This window comes from Arachis stenosperma, chromosome 4 (genome assembly GCF_014773155.1).
Source record: "Arachis stenosperma cultivar V10309 chromosome 4, arast.V10309.gnm1.PFL2, whole genome shotgun sequence".
Taxonomy (NCBI): Eukaryota; Viridiplantae; Streptophyta; class Magnoliopsida; order Fabales; family Fabaceae; genus Arachis; species Arachis stenosperma.
This window is the reverse complement of record NC_080380.1, coordinates 144,753,556-144,769,471: the sequence shown is the minus strand read 5'-3', so window position 1 is coordinate 144,769,471 and position 15,916 is coordinate 144,753,556. Positions and strand designations below refer to the sequence as shown.

The 15,916-nt window shown below is 32.8% G+C and overlaps 2 protein-coding genes across 4 annotated transcripts; one reads left to right on the top strand and one right to left on the bottom strand.

The window, feature by feature from the left end:
- Positions 1-349: 349 nt before the first annotated feature.
- Positions 350-3,899, bottom strand: LOC130973525 (cyclic dof factor 2). Its single transcript, XM_057898092.1, has 2 exons — positions 3,418-3,899; positions 350-2,229 (listed from the first exon to the last, which is right to left on the bottom strand). Exons 1-2 carry the CDS (start codon positions 3,616-3,618, stop codon positions 922-924), a joined length of 1,509 nt encoding a protein of 502 aa, XP_057754075.1. The 5' UTR covers positions 3,619-3,899; the 3' UTR covers positions 350-921.
- A 7,892-nt stretch (positions 3,900-11,791) lies between these two features.
- On the top strand, positions 11,792-15,716 carry LOC130973739 (defective in cullin neddylation protein AAR3). 3 transcript variants are annotated; one of them, XM_057898387.1, is made up of 10 exons: positions 11,792-11,960; positions 12,270-12,402; positions 13,169-13,220; positions 13,629-13,704; positions 13,810-13,892; positions 14,361-14,457; positions 14,715-14,760; positions 15,025-15,131; positions 15,209-15,543; positions 15,624-15,716. In XM_057898387.1, exons 1-9 carry the CDS (start codon positions 11,912-11,914, stop codon positions 15,526-15,528), a joined length of 963 nt encoding a protein of 320 aa, XP_057754370.1. In that variant the 5' UTR covers positions 11,792-11,911; the 3' UTR covers positions 15,529-15,543; positions 15,624-15,716. The 3 variants fall into 3 exon arrangements, with proteins under 3 accessions (XP_057754370.1, XP_057754371.1, XP_057754369.1); XM_057898388.1 differs by having other exon boundaries at positions 15,040-15,131; positions 15,209-15,716; XM_057898386.1 differs by having other exon boundaries at positions 15,209-15,716.
- Positions 15,717-15,916: the final 200 nt, after the last annotated feature.

Below are 15,916 nucleotides of genomic sequence, written 5' to 3'. Positions count from 1 at the left end.
CAACTCATTTTGGGCCTCAATAATAAGGGCACTATTTCTTGTTTGTGTGGTTAGGATTGAAGCCCTTTGGTCAAGGGCATATGCCCTTTTCAGATTACTGTCTTTTACTCATTGGACTTCACTTCTGTCATGTACTCACAGTTACTTCTCTTCCTTCTTTCAACCGTAGTAATCATTTTTTCTCCTTCAACACAAATCTATGCAGATATTTTCTCTTTAAAAATATTAAATATATACAAAAAATTAACCAACAGAATATTTCTATTTCTTAATGAGTATTACTACCTACTTGCTTTCTTTCCAAATAAATATCACTTTAACTAACTAACTTGGATCACTGATTTATGAATGTACAAATTTATTCAACATAACATAAATATTATGAGTCGATGTAATTTACATGTCCATGTTGAAGGAGACTATTACATGACTTGAGATGATAAATCAAAGTAGGAAGCATGAATGAAAGTAGTTTCTACATGAACAAACCTACAAAAAAACCAAAGCACACTGGCTGAGTCAATGTAAAGCATAGTTACAATCTGAAAGAAACCAGAACAAGAAGTTCAACTTGAACTCTCCTGTTCTTATTTATATACAAACATCTTTGGGAAGGGACTAGCAAAATGAACTCACTATGTCTCACTAAGCCATATCTATGAACTTATATTTACAAAGAACTAAGAAAAAACCATCTGAATGAAAAGGTGAGAGGGTAAGAACTGCCTACACATAACCTAAGAAAATTCCATGGAAAGAAATGAAGGAAGAATCTTCCTCTGCTCTTCTTCAGTTGGCTAACAACAAGAACTAGTAACTCTTAACAAACAAGGCTGGCGAAGTTTGGAACGGTTCGATCAACGCTGCCGAATTGGGTTTTGCTGCACTCACAAACACAACATAAAATTATAAGCTACATGATTATGAAGCCTCGCGAAAGTTTAGTGACCTAGACAATGCTGCCGGATTGGCCTGCAAGACAGGCGAGGCTTGTATCGGATGACTCTTTTCGTGGTACTTTGAAGGGAATGGTTTGAAGAGTCCTTCGCCAAGAACTGAGTCATCCTTATCATGTTTGATTCCGAGTGTAGTCCATATAGAACTTTTTGCTGCTTCTTCTGGATCATCAATTCTTAGTGTTTTTGGAACCCAAAGGCACTTTTCTTTGTGATTCTCTTTGCTTTGTTTGTCCTCATTCTCACCACCAGGCTCATTTGATTTAAACATGTTTTCTTCTCTTGAATGTTTGCCCAAGGTTGGCGAGTTAGGCCCAGAGTTTGTGGCTGCAGCATTTGGCGATGATGGTTGTGCTAGCCACGGCATGTTCCATGCACCTGAGACACCCCAATAAGCTGTTGCGGGATAGAAAGGCATGGCAAATCCCGGTGGGCAAAAAGCAGGTGGTGGTACCGAAGAGTTCCACTGCGCCGGATTCCAAGGGAATGTCCAAGGGGGACCGGGAAAGTAGGGAATTTGTGGTGTGAAGCTATGACCATTCTGAATGGATTGTTCTTGGGAATTACTATTGGTTGTACCTCCCATCGGTTTTGCAGAGCTAACCGAAGATTTATTGGATTGATAGTTCCCTTTTTCTTCACTCGCACCGGGAACCCGAATTCTTAGCTCTTCAGGCTTAGCAAATCCATTCCTCATGTAATTGTGTGCAGTTTTTTCAGAAAGGTTCAAAACAGATGCCATTGATTCGCACAAGGGTGCATCAGACCCAAATGTAAGGACCGTGCCATTGCACATCAAAGGAGGATGATGGACCCCATTTGGCAAGTCTTTCCTGTTATTTTGCATTGCTCCTTCGGGGCCAGTTATCTGACGATAATGAACAGCAGAGTTCTTGTTCTTTCTGCGACCAGCACCTACAGGCACGTTCCTCATGGTTCCGCCAGCAGTCCAATATCTCTGACAGTTCTTGCAGAAGTGGCGGGGTTGGTTGACGTTGTAGTTGTTGTAGTAACAGAACTTGGTGTCCATGCTATTACAGCGGGGGCACGGCAGAATTTTGTCTGGCTTTTTGAGGGTCTTATCTTGTGAATTACTTGTCTCAGACTGTTCTTCTTCAGTCTTGGAAGTTTTCAAGGCCATGGCTTCTTTCTCAGTGGACTGACTAACAGATTCTTCACCTGCCGCAGATGCTGTATCCGGATTGACAATTTCTGATGATTGCAGGGGCACTACTTCTTGCTTCTTTTCATCTGGTTTATTTCCCAAAGTATCCTGGATTCATGAAAAAACAGATACTAAGAATGCTGCTACGATATAAACACTATTAAAATTATGAAAAAATAAATACTCCGATGTTTTATATTTGTACTGTTTGCAACTACTGATATCTCTCCAAGACAAACTAAACACTAGAACAGTACTCATTCCATATATTCTTTCTCAAACTACTTCACTAGAACTTAGTGTTCAAAATTCTATATAATATATATGACACAGTAAACAACTAAAGTTTCATTTCTATTGTATTCATCTGTAAACATGTTTCAAATTTTACTAAGGTCTATGCTCAAACAAGAGAAAGGAATACAACTCTCATTATTCTCCTCTTAAAAATAGAACATCAATTACAACTCTGAAAATATCTAAGCATAGATATAAACATAAGTGCAACAAGCAAGGAAAATTAAAAGACGAAAAAAAACATAATAGTTAGAAAGGCTCAATACAGTACTATGGCAGCTTTTAATTCTTCTTTCCAGATTTGGAAAAAAAGCCATACAGAACTCAGCAACTCAAGTAAAAAGGAAAAAACCTTTTTTCCCCTTCCCCAACAAGAAAGCTATCATATACAAGAAAAAATGAACCGGGTGAACCATGTTCAGTGAATGATTTACTGTCACAGTGATTAGATAGTAAATAAAAAAAGAAAAAAGAGCATGATTTTACTTTTTGAAGGGAACAAGAAGAAGATTAAATTAGAGATATGTTCATGGTTTTCCAACAATAATCCTTGAAGCTGAACTTGAAGTATATGATAGACTTTATTTCTTTAATTCCTTAGATAATTCTAAATCCATTCTGCAGCCTCAAAACCTGACAGACTAAGAAAATCAACTGAAGAATTAATTCAAATGCTGTGTCGAATAGAATAATGCAACTTTTTCACGAAATACAAATAAGAACTTGTAACAAGTCAAAGATGAACAACAGAAGATTAAAAAAAAACATTTATTAGTTCCTCTAAATTGAAACTTATCACAAATCCCCAATTAGGATTGGAAACTAATGCATAAACAACGCAAATGCACAATACAATTCACGCCACGAAATCAAGTCAAAACAGAATCTTCAACGCTTAATCCAAAAATTAACACCAACCCATTTAATATTTTTACATTCCAAATAATGGGAAGAACTCAAAATCAAACCTTTGACACCCAAAAAAGAGAAAAATCTGACCTTGTTATCAATTTCTTCTAGCTCATGTGCATCGCTGCTGCTGGTAGAGTTCGTGGAAGAGGTGTTATTCTGATCAACACTGTCATCAACGGACGAGAGTGCCGGAGCTCCGGTGAGGTCGCCGGATCCGGTAGGAATCTCCGGCACCGGGATCGTCTTCCCGAAGAGCTTGATCGCAGGGTCCTTTGCAACTTCCGACATGTCTCTGTTTTTTTTTCTTTTTCCTTTTATTTATTTATTGGTTTTTGCGTAGAAAGAGAGAGAAAGAGAGAAAGAAGAGAAGGAGAAAAGGGAGAGAAAACTGAAAAAGCGTATAGAGAGAGAAAGAGAGAAGGGTGACACGTTGAGGTTGAAGGAGATCCGGTGAAGGAGGGAGGGTGTTGGGTTTTTGCCACATCAGAAGCTAACATGAATTCTCAGCCACAACACTCTCTTGTGGCCTTAAAAAGATCTTTCTCTTTCTTCCTTTTTGCTTTCTCTTTTTCTCTCCTCTTGCTTTTGTCTGCTTTCTTTAGTCCAAATCTTTCTTCTTTTATATTACTTCTTTTCTTTGTAGGTTTAGCTGATTCATTATGCTAATTGCTAATGGGATTAACCAATGTGCTAAGTGGGTAAGTGGTAGTAAGTAGTAACTATTTTGATGTTTTAACTTTCAATTAGAGGCCTTGAGTTCAATTATTCAACATATCATTGATTTATCATAGTTTATAAATTTAATTTTGATATATTATCAATATAAAATAATTTTATATATATGTAATATTATAATAAAAAATAACTATTTTTTATATTAATCGTATGAATAATTATTAAAAAAATAAATATAATTAAATCATTATAAAAAAATTATAATCTCATTACATTAAATTTAATTTAATTTTTGATGTCTGAAATTAGATAAATAATTTAATTTAGTCATTAATATTTTAAAATAATCAATTATTTATTTTAGGTAAGAAAATATGACTTATTAATCCTTAAGCAAACTTTAATATCCAAATCTATAAATACTCAAATTTCACATGTTAAAAGATGAGGAAATTTGGTAGTTGATTTCCTAACAAAATTGGTCCTTAGTCCTTACCAAACCTAGTACTGTGTGGTTGGAATCCGCTACAGATAAGAAATGTAATTTAGCCTTATTTTGGGGTACCAATGTTAATTATAATACAATATTACTTTTAAATTTAGTTTCACAATTCTTAGTTTAGTGGCAGTTAAATGTCATTATGACTCATTACTTGACGTGAATAACACTTAACTCAGATAAATATGATCTTTTTTTTCTCCGGTGTCTAGATAAATATGGTATTTGAAATTGACTTAGATGACTTAGTTGGGGTCTTTATTAATTTTGATTTAATTAAGTTATATAAATCAATAAATCAATTTGCACTAAATTGAACATAATAATCCAAATCCAAACTCTATACCTAAATATTTTGATGAGAAATTGAGAATTAACCGTAAACCATCTAACTTAAATCAGCTCTGTGGACTTATTCCGATATACAAGCCTTCCCCAACTACCGTTGTATACACAATTTTTTACTGACAAAAAATTGAGACACATTTATTTACCACATTAAAATTAAAGGAGTCCCGGTAAAAAATTCTATGCACGCAGTTTGCAAAAAACTATTATTCACTTTATAGTTTTGTTCACGAATGTTGGATATATACTTTTTCTTTTGCCGATTTTGTGGATGACATTTAAATGTGGCCCGCAAGTGGTACCTTAATCTCCAGCTTTTATTTTATTTTATTTTTAAATATCCTTTGGGCATATGCTGTTGACCTGTTGTTTCTAGTTTTGTAGTGGTTTCAATTTGCCATCGCATACTCAATTACGTAATAATTTATTTTAAAATATCAAATTCATGATATAAAATGAACTTCTGAGTTTGATTATAGAAAAAAGTATAAGGTGTCGTTTTGCTGCCATACATAAAGAGTGTAGTACAGAACCTGAGATTTGATAGATGCAAGTAAGTAAGTAACTTAGAACTTTTAGAAGTGTATTCTTGAGTTGTGAAGGAAAGAAAATGCTAATAAGCTTTAAAAGGGGAGGAAGAAGAGGTGAATGAAAAGCTTAAAATATTTAAAATTAATGAGTTTAAAATAAACAAAGAGAAGACTAACAAGATCAACACCTATAAAACTTCTTTTTTTATTTTCTTTAAAATATCTGTAAATCAAAAGAATGAAAATATTGTTATTTTTTAATCTATTTATAGAAAAAATATATTAATTAATTATAATGACAAATTAAGTTATTTTACGGATTATATAATGGTGATTTTATTTATTGTCATAAATATTAAATTAAATAATTTATTATTATTTTTAATTTAAAATTAAATAAAAATAAAACTAAAAATATTATTTTATTTGAATTTTAGAATTTAATGGTGCCACATTCAAATATAAATAGTGATTTTAGAATTTTGGTTTCAATATATCAAAGTCGTTTTTGTAGTTTTTTTTTAAGCTAAGAAGAGGATAATTTACATAAATAAAATTATTGAAGAAAACCTTTACGTAAATACAACATTGGCAAACTCTAGATGCAAATGCAACAAACGCAATTGTTTGTAATCTGCGACACCCTCTAGCGGAACCCAAATGCACGCAATCTGCTACACTCTGTCGCGGATTACGTTGAGAACCTAGCATCACATAAACCGTTACATCCTGTAGCGGTTTATGATTAAATGTACAGAAAGCATAATCCGCTACACCCTGTAGCGAATTATGAGGACATCAGTGAGCGACCAGGGTTAGGCATCCGACTCGATGTGGCACAGGCTTGCACCTACTTGGTCCTTTCGGGGGCGACCATGATGTTGATGGTGACCAGCAGTAGCGCCCATTGTGTTAGTTCCGACCGTTATCATTGTATGAATTATGACTTATTTATTTTCTGTTAGTTTTAACGACTTCTGACAGTTATATTTGTATGACTTATGTAGTTAACTTATTTTGGGTTAGTGTTAATGCTTGGTGGCTATTATTTTTGTACGATTTATTGCTTATGACGATTACATTTTGTATCAATTCGTGCATTTTGCATCATGGGTTGTTACTATTACACAGGTATTCCTGGTTTTTTATATAATGAGCCACTCTCCTCATAATCCGCTACAGGGTGTAGCGGATTATGCTTTCTGCACATTCGGTCATGAACCGCTATAGGGTGTAACGATTTATGTGATGCCATGTTCTCAACGTAATCCGCGACAGGGTGTAGCGGATTACGTGCATTTGGGTTCCGCTAGAAGGTGTCGCGGATTACATACAATTGCGTTTGTTGTATTTGTGTCTAGAGTTTGCCAATGTTGTATTGCGTAAAGGTTTTTTCAATCATTTTATTTAGGGGTAAGTATGGTTTTGGTCCTTAAAGTTTTTCGCCAGAATCGAATCCGTCCCTCATCTAATTTTCGATTTAAAATGGTCCTTAATGTTTTTTTTTATATTAAAATCGTCCTTTTAATTTTTTTGGACAAAAATACCCTCACCACTACCAACACAATTACCTCCTCCACCACCACCACCACCAACACCAACACCACCGCCACAATCAGCACCACCGCAACAACCAGCACCAGCACCAGCACCAACACCAACACCAACACCACCACCACCACCACCAACACCAACACCAACACTAAATTCAGAAATCAACAAAACCAACAATTCATAAATGAAATCAGATTCAATAAGAACAAAACCAACAATGATTCAACAAATCAAATCAGATTAAAAAAATCAAGAAGAAGAAGAAGCAGAAGACGAAGCAGAAATAGAAATCGAAGCAAGAAGCAGAGGCGGCGAGAAGCAGCGGCGAGGCGGCGAGGAGCAGCGGCGAGGCAACGAGGAGCAGTAGAGCAGAAGCCGATGACGACGAGGAGGTCATGGCGACGATAACGAGGGCGAGGCGGCGACGAGGGCAAGGAGGAGGAGCATAAACGGCTCGACAAGGAGGGCGAGGCGCGAGGACACGGCGGTGGCGCGAGGGCGAGGCGGTGACAACGAGAGCGAGGAGCGGCGGCGGCGACGACCCTTTCTCTCCCCCCTCCTCCCTGTTTCTCGCCCCCTTCTTTCTCTCCCCATCCCCCGCTTCTCTGTATCCCTTTCTCTCCTTTCTTTCGGCGACGGCAGCTCCAAGCTTTGCCGACGCCGGTGCCGTCCCCCTCCCCCCTTCCCCTTCCCCCTCCCCCTCTTCCCTTCCCCTCCTCCCCCTTCGTATACCCTTTTCTCCCCCTCCAAAACGCGTTTTCTTTCCCTCACTCCAACACGCGTTTTCTTTTTTTTTTTATATAATTTTCATTATTAAAATAGGAATAGGGGTAGTTTAGGAATAATATAAAAAATTTTATTAAAAAGGACGATTTTAATATGAAAAAAACGTTAAGAACCATTTTAAATCGAAAATTAGATGAGGGACAGATTCGATTCTAACGAAAAACTTTAAGGACCAAAACCATATTTACCCCTTTTATTTAGGGGTAAGTATGGTTTTGCCCCTAAAAAGAGTTGCGATTTAATCCTATAAAAATACAAGACTTTGGTTAAAAAAATAAAAAAAATCAAATTTTCTCTCAATTATACTCATAAATTTAGATATGCTTCCACTTTTTAAATATCTATTTCTTAATAATTTAATATGAATAATGTTTAAACTAAAGATACCAAGAATTTTCAATACATACTTGTAGTTGATATTCTATTAAACACTGTTATTCGTATACTTACAGAATACTTTAAAATTTTATAATTTAAAAAACTGTGATAATTTTAAAAATAAATATAATGACATTTGAGAAAAAAGAAATATAATAATTTTAAAGAGTATAAACTTTTGAACAATATTGTTGATTATATATAAAAAAATTTCAATAGTAAAAGATATATCTCAAATGACATAAATATAATTTAATAATATTATTTATACAATAATTTATGTGATTTGTATAAAAATATTAATATTATTGTTAATTTATATATTTAAATTATTTTTAATTAACAAAATAAAATTAATATATGTTAATTATTAAAAATTATCAATATTAAAATAGTGTCTACTAAAGAGAACACGCATAATGAAATTTAATATAATTTGTTCTATGAAAATTCAATACGATTTTTTTACTATTTTTACTAAAGACAAAATTGTTGGGAATAAGTAGTATAATTATAGTCTAATTAATCATGTGTTAAATAATTTGTTATTGTTATTATATTAAAATATTAATATAATAAGGTCTTTGATTAAATTTAGAGATTTATTATTGTAATAGTAATCATAATATTGAGAGATAAATTTTTTATAATTTAATCTAAATCGTTCTTGTTCATAGGATTATTAAAAAAAACATTAATAATCTAAAAAGATCAATATATATATATATATATATATATATATATATATATATATATAATGGTCTTCATTGGATGAAGATTAATAGATCTCATTTATTAAATTATATATATATAGATGGTGCATATAGAGATATGACTATTGAACTGACTCACTTTGAGAATTCCTAATGGTTATAATTACCACATATTTGTCAATAGGATATTCTCAAGATGAACATAGTAATAGAGTTTCCTTTGACTTGCGACTGTCATAGTAATTAACAATGTATTTATTATACTTTGATTCTGGACACCTAATATCCTAGGGTGCTAGTTGAATGGATATTCGGTATAATTTAAATACTTGTAGAATTAATGATTAGTCAATAAAGAATCCGTCAACTCTCGGTAAAGAGTTTGAGCTCTGTGATTATAATGACTGAGATGAATAAAACCTTGGCCAAGGGGATTGAATGAATGAAGAAATAAGTTTCTTAAGTCATTCACAGTTCATTATAATAATGGTAACAAGTTAGAGTTTGACAATTAAACCATACTCTAAAGATTAACCAAGAGCTGGAAAGATGGAAGGAATTATACTTTGTTCTTCTCAGGTTATTAGTAAAAATATATTACTTCATACTATCGAGTCATTGAGGAGTGTTGCTAGACCCCAACCTTGATTAGTAAATTTAGTATGACTAATTTACTACCCGCTTAGTATTGAACCTATGGGGTAACACACTAACGAGTGTTCTATAGAATTATTTAATTATTATTTTGATTTGATCAAATGAATAATTATATTAATTCAGATGGAATATTATTATATTTTTTGCTAGCACCAAAAATATAATAATAGTATGATAATTGAGAATATTAAATGAGATTTGAGAATAATTAGTTATTCTATTTCTAATTTTGAATTCTAAATTTGGATGAGATCCTAACTGATTCTATTTCAAGTTGAGTTATGATATGATTAATAAATTTGAAGGATTAAGATTTAGAATTTCAAGATATGATGATTCAAATTTAAAATCAATAACAAATCTCATACTATATATATGTACGTTAAGAGTACAGGAAATAGGAGAGAAAAAAACACAAAGGGTTTTATTCCTTTACCTCTATGCACATAAATATATGTGAGCCTAATTATTGGAGAAGAATTTTATGGTGTGCAAAGAGTTGTAAGAGATTTCTCAATTTAGATCCACTGGTCAAGGAGTTGACAGCAAAAATTGGTGTCGGTGTGGATACGCATAGAGTCTTCATACAATTGAAGAATAAAGTTTTTACTAAAGCATCTAAAGGTATTTAAATCTGATCTATATATATTGTTTATTATTGAAATAAAATTTAAGCACAAAATAGATCTTTATGATTATCTTCTTTTCTTCCGTTGCATGTTATGAACACATGATAATTTTTCAAAGTGAATTTTCAAAAAAAAAAAATTCAGACACTTATGATCCTATTTTCATAAAATAAAAATACGCCTTATTTGTTATTTTCAGCGTTAGCTTGTAATAAAAGATGTATAGTTATCAAAATTAAGGTGCTGAATTAGCCATTATTAAAATCGGAATTAATTTATCTCTTTTCACTTTTATTTTAACTTTTTTTTTTCTCTTAGTTCTCTTTCTCTCTATTAGATTTTCTTGAGAAAAAGAACTTGTGATTGACTTTTGAATTTTCATGAGGATTTATTCCAAGTGATTACTTATTTTGTGTGTATGTGTTTTTTTTTTTTCCTCAAAGAACGTTTTTTGATTTTGGGTGATCATGGTTAGCGACAATATTTTTCATTGTAGAAATAATTTATTGCCACTTGAAGAGTATATAGTAAATTCACTTTGCAACTGGTATGTTTCTTCAACTTTCTTTTTTTTAAGAGAAATTTATATTTTGTAACTTTATTTTTCAGCAACTTACGATTCTGGTGAATTGACATCTTAATATTTTGATAATTTAGCATAAGTTTGTTTGAAAATTTGAATTCTACACTTGATGTGAAGCTCTATGTTTTTTCTCCTTCTAAAATGCTTGGGTTGCATATTACCAATTAAAGATAACAAAAAAGAGAATTGAATTGAATGCAATATTAGTTGAGCTGCTGAGACAATTGTTTATAATGCTAGATGTGTTACAAAAAAGAGAAAGATAAGTGAGTAAAGATGATGGTAAAAAAAGATAAATTAGTCTTTGACTAAGGTCCGTTTGGGAAACACCAAAAAGCTATTTTTTTCAACTTTTGATTTATAGAAAGTTACATTAATATGTTTGGTACAATTTTTTAGATAAACTTTTAACTTTTCAAAAAGTTATTTAAAAGCTTTTGAAGAAGTTAAAAAATGTGACTTCTCATATTTTCAAAGTTATTTTATCACTCTTATTTAATGCACAACTTTGAAACAAAAACTTCTATAATAATTATCCAAATTCAAAATAACTTATTTAAAAGTTATTATTAATAAAAATCCTTATATTTTAAGCTTATTTTTCAAAAGAACTTATTTAAAAAGTTTAGCCAAACTGGCCCTAATTTTAACAAGGTATAAGTATTAGTTTGGATTAATTTTTTTAGTGAAAAATAATATTAAAAAAAATATTTTTATTTAATTTAAAATCTATTTGAATATTTTAAAAAAAATATTTTTATTGAAAAAATAAATTATTTTTTTAAAAAATTAAGAATACTTTATTTAGAAAAAAGAAAAAAATATTTTTAATATTTGAAAAATCTTTTTTAAAAATTTATTTAAATATAAAATAATTTTTGTCTACTAAAAAATATTTTTTATAAAAATAAAAAAATAAATACTTTTTTTAAAAACCAATTTAAATTGACCTAACTTATTATCACCCTAATTTATAAACCGTGCTGTCTTATGAACCGGATTGGATTTTCACTCTGTTTCTCCCCTTAAAATGGACCGGGTTGGTCCATGGGTTTGTTTTTTTTTTTTTTGTAGCCAACCCAACATAATTAGACCAAAAAGCGAAAATAAAAAAATAAAGCTGCGTTTTTAATTTTGTTTCCTTCGTTGCTGAGTTTTTTTCTTCTCTCATCTGCGCTGCGCACCCATTCTGCTGCCTGCTCGAAGAGCTTCCGAGTGCAAGATTATCGATGGATGCATCTCGGATCGATATATTTGAGATTTATAGAAGATTCTCCGGTAATTTTCTTTGTTCCTCTTCTTCGTATCACTTTATTTTGATTCACTTTTTTTATCCCCGTATATTGATGTGGTGCTTCTTAGCTACGATACGCAACTGTTTTTTTTGCTGAGCTTCTTCTTGTTGTTATTGTTGTTGTTCTTGTTGTTATTATTTTCATTTTGGTTATCTTGGAAAATGGGAAGGAAAAAACTGGAATTTGAGAATTAAGCTATGTTTTTCTGTGGGCAAACAAGATTTAATCTTTTTAATCTTTTATTTATCTGATTGATTATTGTTTTTATTTTTATGTTGGTTATGGTGTACAGATATAAAATCAGGACATGGATTTGTTGTTGGAGATGAAGGGTACAGGCAGGACAGTGACATTCAGAAAGCTAAGCTTTCAAGGGAGGCATTGACACAGCTCTCCAAGTTGGTTGAGTCCAGAGTTAGTACAGGGTGAGTATCTTTTTCTTTTTTTTTGTGCAGCTTATGAGAATTGCTTTCATGTTAATTGGTGTTGGAACCTGGAAGTGCTCATTCAGTTGTGTAGGTGATGATGATATTTGGATTGATAGCATCAGATAAATGTGTGAAGCTCTAAACAATCGAGTGAATTTATATGTTTTTATGTTTCCTTTTTTGATGATTGCTTTTGTAATTAACAAGTTCCATATCGATATCGTCTAGGAATATGGCCAAATAGTCTTCTCCTGTGAACTTTCTTTTAGAGTTGAGTCAGGTCCATAATTCTAAATTGGTAACAAAACTTATTGTTTGCTTTATGTTGGATTACTTGCAAATGTCTGCTTCTGCAAACTTTACGCTCCAAATGCCAAACTCTCCGTGCGAAGAGGGCGTGTTAAGTTCTACATCAGTTAGGCATGTGATAAGCTCGGACAATTCTAGCTATTTGAAGCAAAGCTAGGCTCACAATTCTAGAATTTGCTGTTTATATTATAATGAAATTAATGAAGGCTTTAGTTAATCATAGCTGTTGTCTATGGATCTTGTGTGGTTTTGAATCCGCATTTTAGTTTTACTTCCAAGTGAGCATGATTGTTTTTTCCATTCCAGCTTATCAAATGTCATGTGAATATTGATGTCACTGCTTTACCATGTATAGGTTAGTGAAATCCAAGTATAGCTAAAATCACAAGAGTTGCAACAAGTGGACATCTCTCTTTTTCTATCTTTAACTTTCTTAATGTGCCAAAATTTTCAGGGCAACAATTTTTGATGAACTTTCAATCCTCATGTCACGGTTGGAGTTGGTGGTGAGTTTTGACTTCTTTGACATTATTCAGTTATGCAATTTGGTATTCTTTTATCCAATGATATTTTTGTGTCTACAACTGCACAAATATGTTTTAGCAATTTCTTTTCTCAATTAAAGGGGAAAAAAAAGAATTTTATGTTCTAAGAAACATAGTAGCAGGATGCACATACGTAAGACACCAAAGAATATATTATTACGATTACTGGACTGGATCCAGTGCTGATACTTCTGCAAATGATAGAAATTCAAGTAATTTTGTTATAGGGAGAGACAGAAGGGGGAAAAACAGATATATAGCCTGATGCAAAGCATTCTAGCGCTCAGATTCTGTTTGTTTTCTTGTTTTTTTAATCTTTAATCTGATACTTGCAATTGGAACATGTGCTTCATTTGTTCCTCTCGCCAGGCAGACTTTTCAGAATTCACTCGGTTCTATGATTTTGTTTTCTTCATGTGTCGCGAGAATGGTCAAAAGAATATTTGTAAGTAGCCCGCTCATTTCCTTTGACATAATCTTGTATTAATTGCCTATGGTGGTGAATCGGTATGCAAAATCCTTACATTCTTCTCTTTTTGATAATCTGCAGCTGTAAGCAGGGCAGTAACTGCTTGGAAATTAGTTCTTGCTGGGCGCTTTCCACTGCTTCATCAATGGTGTGACTTTGTTAAGGTACCCTAATTATTAGACGACTGTGAAGCTTATGTGGTGCTTTCTTTAGTGACAGAGGGAAGTGTTAGGATTCAGTTTAGAAGGTGTGTTGGTGAAATGATTCTGTAGTGTAAACTGTAAATACTTATTGGCTAATGGTTGCATTAAGCAAGGCTCTTGTATTTAAGGTTGGCCAAAGTGCATGATGTGGCTGCAACTTTACTGCATCTGTTCTTGAAATAGGAAAATCTTTCATAAAACTCAATCAGTTAGCTATGAGAATGTGTTGTTAAAAATGATCAATTTTATGATCTGTAATTGGTTGTAGATTTGGGAAAATGGGCTTGGGCTCAGGGTTTGTCATACTTTTGGCCTATTTAAATGAAAGCCTGGGCATTTTTACTGAGTTAAATTGATTGGACCTGATTAAGAAGTAGTTTTGTGTTATTTTTTCTTTTGTTGGATGATGATATATTACATTTTATTTAGAAAAATCAACGGTACAACATCTCCGAGGATACTTGGCAGCAGGTTCTAGCTTTTAGCTGGTGTACACGCGATAATCTGGACGGGTATGATCCTGAAGGTACTATCTCATTGTGTGCTAGTTACAATATCTAGAGATGCCAATATAAATATGCATATACATGTCCCCATGTCATGTAATTTTAAGTCCTAGTTACAACAGTATCTAATTATCTACTTAAACATTTTGTTTCTGCTTCTCTCATGCTGCATGGGAGTTTATCTGGATAGTTGCATCTAGAGGAATTTTATTGTGGGGGATTAGCAATCATGCTTGGATTCTGATGCAATGTTCATTTTCCTTTTCTCCTCTTGCAGGTGCTTGGCCTGTTTTAATAGATGATTTTGTTGAGCATATGTACAGGTTAGATTTCTTTACATCCAAACAAAGCATCTTAAATCTTTTGAGAATCTTGATGATTCTCTAAGATATCCCCTCGAATGAACTGATACCCTTTACATTTTTATTTTTCTGATATATGATACCATTTACTTCTCTAATACCCTCCTTTTATTTTTGATACTTACTACCGATTAAAGTTTCTAGTTGTAATTCTGATTTCTAAAAGTAGAGAGAGGCATTGTATGTTGTTATATATATTGGCATCTCCTAACCAGCATTGTTTAGTATATTACCCTGCAGTATATCAGGATCATGCTATGATAATTCCAGCTTTCGTTGTAACTGTGGTGATCCAGAATCCAAGCCATGTGTTTTCAAGGACACACTTCCTGGTGAGCTTATTTATAGTTGCAGTCATTCTCTTATATATGTAACAGGAGTCTCATTCACCGATGTATAAATCTGTCAGAACTAAGAAGTATTTCCAGCCTGAAGCGGAAATTACCTGAGGACACAGGGAAAAGTAATATGGAGTATTCAAATATGTCTGAGGACTTGGTTTCTTCAAACTGTAAAAGAAGTAGAGCTCATGATACAGTGGATTGGGAGGACAATCCGCCAGGGAATACAACAGAGGACTGTATGGAAACAAGTAGACAAAACAGTCCCTTGTGCTCATCTAAGTCCCCGTGTGCTGTTGAAGGTTGTCTATCGAAGGGATTTGCAGGACTATTTTCGGCTAGTTCCTATGTGCAGTTTGGTAGGGAAAGGAGGGCTTCTTTTAGATGAAGCACCATTATAAAGGTATATAAATTTATCTTTTGCTAATTGCTATCTGTTGTTTGCACGGGATAGAAATATTTAACTTAAGGTTGTTCCTGTAGTTGTGTGGCTTAGCAAGTTGTGCTGGCGAGTGTTAATTGATGATCCATTGCCTTTGGTAAAATCAATAAAATGTCTTGTGTTTCATTTCTCTATATTGTTTCGTGTATTGAATATTGATGATAAATATAAATCAGTAAACTGATTATGATGATTTTGATTTTACCAGACTTAATTTTCCAATGATATTGCAGTTGTTAACATTTTGTAATGTGCTTTAGGCTAGACAGAGTGCTAGGATTATTGCAGTTAGATATTAATACTGATATTTGTGATATAATAGAGATAAGTGCTT

What these genes read in the sequence shown, in the direction of transcription:
- LOC130973525 (XM_057898092.1), bottom strand. Translation starts at nt 3,618, where the DNA reads ATGTCGGAAGTTGCAAAGGACCCTGCGATCAAGCTCTTCGGGAAGACG. An exon ending in TAGAAGAAATTGATAACAAG is followed by an intron (nt 2,230 to 3,417) that starts GTCAGATTTTTC and finishes TCATGAATCCAG; the next exon opens with GATACTTTGGGAAATAAACC.
- LOC130973739 (XM_057898387.1), top strand. Translation starts at nt 11,912, where the DNA reads ATGGATGCATCTCGGATCGATATATTTGAGATTTATAGAAGATTCTCC. An exon ending in GATTTATAGAAGATTCTCCG is followed by an intron (nt 11,961 to 12,269) that starts GTAATTTTCTTT and finishes TATGGTGTACAG; the next exon opens with ATATAAAATCAGGACATGGA. An exon ending in GGACGGGTATGATCCTGAAG is followed by an intron (nt 14,458 to 14,714) that starts GTACTATCTCAT and finishes CTCCTCTTGCAG; the next exon opens with GTGCTTGGCCTGTTTTAATA.